General features: G+C 40.2%; 1 protein-coding gene across 4 annotated transcripts; it reads left to right on the forward strand.

The window, feature by feature from the left end:
• The first annotated feature begins 5,344 nt into the window (after positions 1 to 5,344).
• On the forward strand, positions 5,345 to 9,966 carry LOC6620094 (protein stoned-A). 4 transcript variants are annotated; one of them, XM_032724552.1, is made up of 3 exons: positions 5,345 to 5,417; positions 6,817 to 8,248; positions 8,665 to 9,966. In XM_032724552.1, the coding sequence occupies exons 2-3, from the start codon at positions 6,973 to 6,975 to the stop codon at positions 9,939 to 9,941; spliced, it is 2,553 nt and encodes an 850-aa protein (XP_032580443.1). In that variant the 5' UTR covers positions 5,345 to 5,417; positions 6,817 to 6,972; the 3' UTR covers positions 9,942 to 9,966. The 4 variants fall into 4 exon arrangements, with proteins under 4 accessions (XP_032580443.1, XP_002044306.1, XP_032580444.1 ...); XM_002044270.2 differs by having other exon boundaries at positions 5,376 to 5,417; positions 6,944 to 8,248; XM_032724553.1 differs by lacking the exon at positions 5,345 to 5,417 and adding an exon at positions 6,093 to 6,233.

Consider the following 9,966-nt stretch of genomic DNA (forward strand, 5'->3'; position numbering starts at 1 on the left):
CTACAGATTATTTCAAATCACAAATAATACAATTTTTCACGCGTACACTGTACGATCTAAATTTGCTGAAATATAATTTCAAACTGAATTTATTTTGTATAAGTCCTAGCTTAAGTAGCTAACATGAAATTCGTAAAACTACTTATCTACAGACCGACTCGTAGCCGGGACAATCTGGTGACCCGAGCGTGGGAGCACTTATCTCTAAAATATGCTACAACCGCTCACTGGAGGTTCAATTGAGTATTTTCATGTATACAGATATTTTGGTGTTACAGATTACAAATATTATTTTAAATTTACGGTATGAGAGAAACAATATTATCTTGTATACAATGTCATGTTCATGTGTGACCATACTGACTCAGATTTGCAAGGACACAAAGGCATTTTGAAATGTAAACATTGTTTACTGTAACGATGCGTTTGTAACTAAGTACTTTTATTACAATTGTTGTTCCGATCTTTTAAAAAAATTTTCATTTCCAAACAATTTAAAATGGCTTCGTGATTACCAGGTGAAATTTTTGATTCCTGCGATTCCCTTTAAGATCACCTTTCTAGCGGAATTGCTGTCAGTGCCACAAGAAACAATACTTTTGGATGCATAATTTAGGATATTTCAAAAAGAACATAGAACGTATCTAAAATGAAAGTGACACAATATTTATCAAATCAAAGAATAAAAAAGAGAGAATGCTATAGTCGAGTTCCCTGACTATCAGTTAACCGATACCTCAGCTGGCGTGAATGCCAAATTTTTTCATTTTTCTGGGATATCGATAGATATTCGGGAATAAAATGAGAAACAATTTAAAAATTATTCCAAGGTGTGGAAAAAAGTTGTTTGGCAAATCGATAGAAATTTACAATACTAATGGTTCAACAATGTGGGAGCGGCAGTTTTGGGCGGCTTTGAAGCGTTAGAGTGGCAAACATTTTTTGCAAATCAATAGAAATTATAAGACTAATAAAAATTTTAAAAAAGTTACAGCCAACTCACAGGAACGCATCCTGTCCCTAGAATCTGTATGCTGAATCTCAACCTTATTGCTTTTATAGTTCCTAAGATCTCGACGTTCATACGGTCAGACGGATGTGTCTAGATCGACTCGGCATTGATCCTGACCAAGAATATATATACTTTATATAGTCGAAAACGCTTCCTTCTGCCTGTTTCATACATTTTAACAAATCTAATGTACCCTTTTACTCTACGAGTAAAGGATATAATAACAAGAGAACGTTTTGGTGGAGTTTCTTCAGTTCATCAGATACACAATTTACGGAATTTTTTGAAAATTGATAAAAATAGGCATGAAAAATATTAATATAAAAATAAATCAAATAACATTTCAAAAGTGTGGGAGTGGCAAAATGTTTTTTGGTAAGGCGATAGAAATTTACAAGATTAACAATAAATGAAAAAATATAAAAAAAAAAATTGCAAAAGTTGGCGTGGCGTTAAGGGCGATTTTTGGTCGTGGAAACAAACAAACATGCGCTGCATCTACTTTTCCGGAATCTGCATGCTCTTATAGTTTCTCTTGTTCTTATAGTTCTTGAGATAAGTTCCTGAGACAGCCAGATCGACTCGACTTGATCCTGATCAAGAATATTCTTGATCATAAAGAATGTTCTTTATATGGTCGGAATAAGTATACACTTTTATTCCGCGGGTAACGGTTATTAAACGCAAGATATTAGGCGCTAAGCGTTGCCTTGCCACTTCGTTGGCGTGGGATGACACCTTTGCTTTATAACTTAAAATCCATGGATTACACGAGAGGGATTCCTATAATCGACTTCCTCGACTATCAGATACCTGTGGTACTATGCGATCGAAACCCCTTTCATTTACACCTTACATATTTTTCTACAAGCCCCCGTAGAATTGAATTTTTTTAACAAAAAATGTGTCTTTTGATACAAAGAATAACAAATTGTTAAGCTGTGCTTCATCAATTCCAAGTTCTGATTAAAAAAATAATTTTTTCATTGGAAGTTTCATTCATTTTCCTCAAAATCCGTATGCTCTCATAGTTTTCTCTTCATTACTTCTACTACTTCGGTTTCCTAACATAAATAGACATGAAGTTGTAACAAGTCAAATTCCAAATACTTTTTATCTTTTTTTACTTCTCTTAAAAGACATTAGTAAGTAATGCATTTCTTCGTGTTTGCTCCGCATAGAAAACATTTCATAAATGATGTAGCTTAATACGTTGCACAATTTGACAACTGCCATAGTGTGGTATTAAGTACCAATGACAACAGAGTTAGAATATTCCAATGTCTTTGCTACTACCAAATTATTGGCAACATCATTTATATTACTACAAAATATTGTCAACCACTCTAAAATGACTTTACACAAATAATGTTTAATCAATCAATAATACATAAAGTTATACATCTAAAAAAGTTAAAATAATAGTGAAGTAAATACCTTAAACTTTAAACCATGCGTGGCCTTTGGGCAATGATCGAAAATAGTAATTTAAATCTTAAAATATTTTTAGGGTTTTTTCCTTCAAACTGCCTTCGAGTAATTCCATAAAGATAACTCGACCTTTCCCAATCTGTTTACTATACCTCTATGAATTCTTGGTTTAATTTTAAATAATTTGTTTTTACCGAACAATTGAGTAGCCTTGAATTTGGAATTGTAGTGTAGGAGCATTTATTTTTGATATTCAATTCAAAATATTCAAAAAATAATAATATATTGTATAGAAAGGCATATAGGGGGTTCCACTTGTATATGTACATACATTTGTCTATTTATCATGCAGTCTTCACCCGTAAACTGCTACCAACAACACCCTCAATTGTGTTTCGTCCAAAAGAAATAACTAAAATAATTGAAGACAATCTCAGTCCGAAGAAGTCCCGTATGCGGCGGTGTAACATCGGAAATGATCACCGAGCTGCACATTCTGCAGTTCGTTACATAATCCAGCTCTTCAACACTGTCACTTTAGAAAATTGAGGCTGGTGTCCCTACAAATAGTCGCCTAATGGTATCCAAGTTTGCCGACGACACAACTATCCCTATCCGTTCAAGATCCCCAATCCAAGCTACAGCACAGCTGGCTTGTACCTCATAGACATTGAGAAGTGTCTCTCTAACTGGCGAATATACAAACGTAAGTAAACGAGAAGAAATGCAAGCACGTGACGTTTACGCTAAATAGACAGTTTGGCCACCACTGTTGTTGAACAAAATACCACGTCCGAAAGCAGATGAGGTAATGTATGTACCTATGAGTACACTTTGACATATGAGAAGAATCATATGGCGCAGTCAATTCATCTTGCATTGAAAGCCAACAACCTACACTGGCTGATCAACTCTGGCTCTCCGCTCAGCCTTGACCAAAAGTCTTACACTATAATTACGTATTGAAACCTATCTGGACCTATGGCTCACAGCTATGGGGCAATACGGCAACAGCAATATTGACTTCATACAACAGATGGTTGAGAACCATCACTCGGGCACCGTGGTACGATCGGAATAAAAATATGCAAAGAGACTTAAGTATTCCATCAGTCATTAATGGAATTCCGAACATAAGGAAAAATACCAAAGAATTCTTAGTCGACTTCCCCGACTATCAGATACCCGTTACTCATCTGGTAGAAATGCAAACGCGAATTTTCATAATTTTTCTTGGGTATCCATAGATAATGGTGAATAAAATGAGAAACAAATTTAAATATTGTTTTAAAGTGTGGGCGTGGCAAAAAGTTTTTTTTAGCAAATTAATAAATACTTACAAGCCAAATAAAACTATGAAAAAGAATCAATACATTTTTGCAAAGTGTGGGCGTGGAAAGGTTGGGTGGTTTGTGGGCGTTAGAATGGGCGATTCAAATTCCTTTTTGGAAAATCGAAAGAAATTTGAAAAACTAATAAAAATATGAAAATTTATCAAAACATATTGCAAAAGGGTGGGCGTGGCAAATTTGAGCGGTTTGTGGGCTTTATAGTGGGCGTGGCAACATGAATCAACACAATTGATCTGCGTCTATGTCTCTGGAAAATGTATACTTAATATCAACTCTCTAGCTTCTATAGTTCCTGAGATCTCGACGTTCATACGGCCGGACGGACAGATGACATGGCCAGATCGACTCGGCTATTGATCCTGATCAAGAATATATATACGTAATATGGTGGGTAACGCTTTCTTCTGCCTGTTACATACTTTTCAACGAATCTAGTATACCCTTTTACTCTACGACTAATGGGTATAACAAAATGAGATCTGACTTAAAGTTTTCATGAAATCACGTCCACACTTTTTTCAGAACAACACCATTCCTTGTTAATTGCATTAGAAGTTTGATGATTCGGACTTATCCAAACAAAATTTAAAATTTTGCAATAATGCATGCCTGAGAGCTTTGTCTTAGAATTGTGAGTTCAAATAATTTGTCGCCCTCTACTTATTTGAGTGATTATTCAAATTCGGGTAAATCGAAAGACAAACAGAGTTGGTTCTGAAAAAGTTAGTTTAATTTAAACATTATTCGATTATTTGAATATGCACTAAATATCACATATTTTCAGGGCTGAAACATGTTTAGGATACGCATGCGTCAGAAACAAGACTTAATAAAATGCCAAGTGTCATATGACAGTACGCAGATGACAGCGCTTCTCTTTATATCCTTCTCTTTATATATATAAAGTAAAAGCGTATACTAGACTTGTTGAAAGGTATGTAACAGGCAGAAGGAAACGTTTCCGATCATATAAATTCTATAACAATAGCCGACTCGATCTGGACCTGTCCTTCTGTCCGCATGGACGTCGAGATCTCAGGAACTATGAAAGCTAGAATGCAGCTTCCAGAGACGTAGATGCAAAACAAAAAACTTTTTACCGCACTATAACGTCACAAACTGCAAAAAACTGCCATGCCCACTCTTTTGAAATATATTCGGAAATTTATATATATATATATTGATCAATTTTTAATTTTTTTAATTTTTTAATTTTGTTTCCCAATTTCTACCGATATTCCAAAAAATATTTTAATGTCTCGTTCACACTTCCAGTTGAGTAAAGGGTATCTGCTAGTTGGGGAAGCGGACTATTCTTGTTTAATTCTCTCATTCTCGCATTCTCTCTTGTTTAAGTCCTTCTCTTGCAGAGCTTTAGGAGCAGCAAAAATCCCACAGGCGCAAAAAATAGCATAACAAAAGGCAAATGTCAGCTGTGGAAGGAAACTTCCTTAAGTACAGTGTTTTTCAGAGCTTTATGAAGCTTTTGCAGGATATACCGTTGGTGCGCCGTAACGCTGCTTCTCCTCTGCTGACGTCGCAGCTGACGAAAAGCACTTCCTACGGAATTTCACGACATTTAATTCATTCTGTGCTAGATTTCCCGATAGTTCAAATCAGAGGTAAAGACCCCGAAGCGAATCAAAACGAAAAAATAAAGTCCTCTAAAAGCAAACAACGCTAAGTGCTTGTGTTAGGTCTTTGCTTATTTTAAAGTATGTGCCAAAATATTATCTCCAAAAAAATTAGTGAGAAATGTTCTTTTTTTTCTCGTACAAATGATGTTCTTTCGATAATTGTGTGCACAAGAGTGAGACGCAAGTTGCATAATTTCCTGAAAGAAAACTTTGGAAATTCAGCTGCGTACAATATTTGAAAAGCGGGAATTGGCTTACGAAAAGTTACAGTTTCTTGGGCTCCTATACCCCATACATATATAATTGTAGAGTTAAACTTTTCTATGTGACGCGTGTGTAAGTGGCCAAGTGTGTGTGACTTGTAGTGCGGGGGCGCTGTCTCTTTTGCACGAATACGTCGACTCGCTCGCCCTTGTCAGAAATTCAGTCTCTAGAGCATCGATTTTTCCCACCAACTCTCATCAGAAAGGAGAAGAAAATGAAAGAAAAACGAAGAAGTTATTAAAAAATAAAAGATAGAACGAAATTAAGACATTATTGAATTGTACCTATATTGTACCTATTACTCAACATGGATAAAATTTTGCCTTATATGTATAACTATGATATCAAACTTATTTTTTTAGGTGCTCACTAGGGGTCTAAATCCAGTTTTTATTGTGAAGTACAATAAAACTGTACCTGTAATCCTGTTCAAAAGTCGGTCTTCTATAATACAATACTGTAACCAACTTTTGCATTAATATTCTAAAAGATGTAACCCAAGCCGCATGAAAACCGTTTTGATAAATGTATTCAGTGGTAGGTAATCAACAAACCAAATTTGAGTTCTTTAAACAAGACAAGTGATTAGCAAAAATAAACAGCTAAAATGATAAAATTTGTGCTTAAAACGTGATAAATTCGCACTGTCCTAAGTGCAAGTAATTGGTATAAACAATGTGTCCGAATATGTTGCCTATTTTTACGGTCAGCAAAATATTTCTCCCTGGCATGCGAGATTGAGTTTCTGTGTGTGTGTGGTAGGGCTTTGAGCTTTGACTGACTCAACTGCAGCCGTTGCGTCTCTCTTTTGGTGTGAGGTGGGAAAGCTCTGGCAATTCGACAAGTTCACGTGTAGGTACACAATCGAGCTCTTTATATATACGTACATACATATGTGTGTATCAAATTTTCCGAAAACGATTTTTGATCTCAGATATACTTTAGGTTTTTCTTTGAGCTTAAGCGATAACGCCTGGAACATCCGAAAAACAGCCGATAAGGCGGCGGTGAGTGGGCCGGCAAATCGTTGCAACTATAGACACCCCAGTTTCGATACCGGTTCAATTTCGCGAGACGTACATATCTTACATAATCACTCCTCTGTTCCTCCCACCCGCAGTTCCAAGACCCCATCCAACTAGAACTAAACTGAATTCTACGTAGTCGCTGTAATCACACCGCCACCTTCATCTACAGCACGATTTCGTATTCGACCGGAGTCAGTAAGTTGTACGACCTCTTTGCAGACCGATCTCGATGTCTCCGCAATTAGATAATGCTTAAGCTACCAAAAAGCCTAAAAAAGAAAAAAAAGAAGTCGAAAAAGGATCAGGAGCTCTTCACCGAGGAGGAGCTTGAGCAGTACAAGCGGGACCTAAAGGCCAAACAGGAGGCGGCGGCCACAAAATCGGACGCCGGCGAATCCGACGGAGCGGCATCAGACGTTGAGGCCCACCACGAGCCAGTAGCCCTTAACTCAGGGTTAGGCTCGGGATTATCCTCTAGCATCCTCAACGCCCAACAACAGTTATCGGATCAAAATCAGGGGGCTGCCGGCGGCGACGAGGAGTGGGCCAAATTTAAGGCACTTACATCAGGCGTCGATAGCATTCTACACAAAACCCAGGACGAGCTCGATCGGATCAAGAAGGAGTCATTTTACCAGCGCCTGCCCTCTGCCGCTGAAAAAAAGAAACAGGAGGAGGAGGAGGCCGCTCGCCTTGAAGCCGAGCAGCAGGAGCGGGAAAGACAGCGCCTTGGGCAGATCGAGTCCCAACGGGACAAGTTAGCTGAGGCGGTTGTTCAGCTATCTGAATCAGAGGAGGAGGCAGGCGATTACGAGGCTGATGACATCTTTGCCACCGACTACATTGAGGCTATCACCAGCGGCGAGCTCCAACTAGCCGTTGTACCAGATTCCCCCGTCCTTGCCGACGACGGTCCCGATCCCTTTGACACCGCATACGCGGAGAAGGTTATTGTTGGTGCCGATAGAGCAAAAGGCAACAAGAAACTAGTGAGTCTTGGAGCAGCCGTTGAGGTTTTATCCGGTCGCGTGGACCGAGAGCACGCTGTCGCCCTAGCGAATCCCAAGCGAAAGTTAAGAAAGGGTATCCAGAACCTCCTTCTTAGCGAAAGCGTAGAGCTAGCTGATTCGGAAACGGAACTTCTGGCTGCCACTTCGAACGTCGAGCCTCAGCATAATTTGCTTGACGACCTCGACGAGGAACTATCCGAGTCATCGGTTCCCATTGATCTTAGTGTCTCCTTGCATTTGCACTTGATTAAGCACAAGCAGCCCATAGAGGAGGAGGAAGAGCTCGAGCACAAAGATCACGAAAATCAGCTGCTTAACCCGGATCTATCAGAATTCGATGCACTCAATGAAGAAGAATACGACGAGTTCGCCGAACTAGCCGCGGAATCGCTGACCAAAAAGGAAGAGGTTACTGTCGTTAGCCAGGTTGCTTTGCCTGTCGCGCAGCTGCCCACTGAAGCCTTTGGAGAAGGTAGTTGGGCCGAATTTGAAAAGCAACCGGACCAAGAATCAGGTAAGAGTTCTCTGAGCTTTTCTGGTTAGGCTTTTTTTTAAAAGTACAATAATGACTTATAACATTAACATTAGAGTGTAAATATATGGTAGTATTTTTTGTATTTGTGTAGATTCATGTTCTTAAACACAATTCAGCTGTCTTTGAAAGTGCACCGTTTATATCTGCATTAATATATCTTTCTGCATTAATATATGTCTGAATAATTAAACTTTTTGGCCCGCCCACAAGCCGCTAATTTTTTATTCTCGAATGTATATGGCAGATATGGCACAATATGTCAGAAAAATTATGAAATTTCGCATTCTCACTTTCAATAGATTCCGTTAGTATCTGATAGTCGGAGATAATAACTTACTTATTTAAAGTCTTTTCACATTTTCTAACCCACCAATTTACTCCTGTTTTATCCCTAGGAAAACCAAAGCGTCCGCCACCTCCAGTCCGTCCGCCTACAGGACCCCACATTGTGCCCGGTGCGATTTACGTGTCAGAGGACGAGGAGGAGAATCCGGAAGACGACCCCTTCAACACCAACTACGCAGAGCAAGTGATTAAGAAGACCACTGTACTTGAGGAAGACGACGACTTTGATCCGCGTGCGGAGGAACCGGCCACAGGGCCATCCTTTTTAGCAGCTCCACAACGCGATCTTCTCGCTGGTAGTGCTACCGACCTCAGTCAGGTGGTTCCCGCGCCCTTGGCGCCGACATTAAGCGTCGACCAAGAGGCAGAGGACTTTGATCCCTTCGATACATCGGCCGTATCGGCTCTGGTGCAACCCAAGTCCACGGAACTACGGTTTCTGGAGCGCGAGCTTCTTAACTATTCGGGCGTAGACGGAGTAACCCTTAAGCAGTCCCTGAGTGACCCAGACTTTGATCCACGGGCGGATCAAGAAGAACCAGCAGCACCGCAAGTAAAATTAGAGCAAAAAGAAACGGATTTCGATACAGCTCGACGAAAGTCCTCTCTTAGTCTAAACATCCAGGCCAAGAGTGTGGGCTTCCTGGAACCGGCACCAGATCTTCTCGGAGCGGGTAATGAGTTGGGAGCTAGTAAGAAGCCACTGACGCCGTACTACGCACCATCTGACAATCTTTTGCAGGAGCGTGAACGAGAAACTGAGGACGTTGACCCCTTCGATACGTCTTATGTGCCTGAGGCAAAACTCAGCGATATAGAGCTGAAGCATATTGAAAAGGATTTGATCTCCGTATCCGCCAATCTACGGCACAGCCTTTCCGACCCCGATTTCGACCCCCGGGCTCCACCTACTCCTGTTCCAGCTGAAGTCTTGCTGGCCGTCGAGGAGAATATCAACATCAAGGTCTTGACACCCGCTCAAGAGCGTAAGAAGCTAACCAATTCAGGTGGAAGCGACAAATCGGAGGAGGACATCGACCCATTTGACACATCCATAGCGGCAAATCTCCAGCCGGGCCAGACTGAGCTAAAACTTCTAGAAAACGAACTATTGCCGGAGACAAAGACTTCGGTGACTGACGTACTTGACGTGCAAAGCGACGCTCAGGAGTTGGGCTTGGGCGACAAGGTCCTCACGCCTTCGACCCCCTCAAGACCGTCCTTGCCCGCCCAGGATATAGACCCGTTTGACACTTCAATTGCGGAGAATCTAGCGCCCGGCGAGACAGAGATAAAGCTGCTGGAAAGCGAGCTGATCGAACGTTAAGATAAGATATATAGGCTATCTTTAA

The sequence above is a fragment of the Drosophila sechellia genome, chromosome X, assembly GCF_004382195.2.
Source record: "Drosophila sechellia strain sech25 chromosome X, ASM438219v1, whole genome shotgun sequence".
NCBI classification, from domain to species: domain Eukaryota; kingdom Metazoa; phylum Arthropoda; class Insecta; order Diptera; family Drosophilidae; genus Drosophila; species Drosophila sechellia.

Excerpts from the sequence above, each read along its gene's own strand:
- LOC6620094 (XM_032724552.1), top strand. The coding sequence starts at position 6,973 with ATGCTTAAGCTACCAAAAAGCCTAAAAAAGAAAAAAAAGAAGTCGAAA. Across the intron at positions 8,249-8,664 it reads GCAACCGGACCAAGAATCAG|GAAAACCAAAGCGTCCGCCA; the intron begins GTAAGAGTTCTC and ends TTTTATCCCTAG.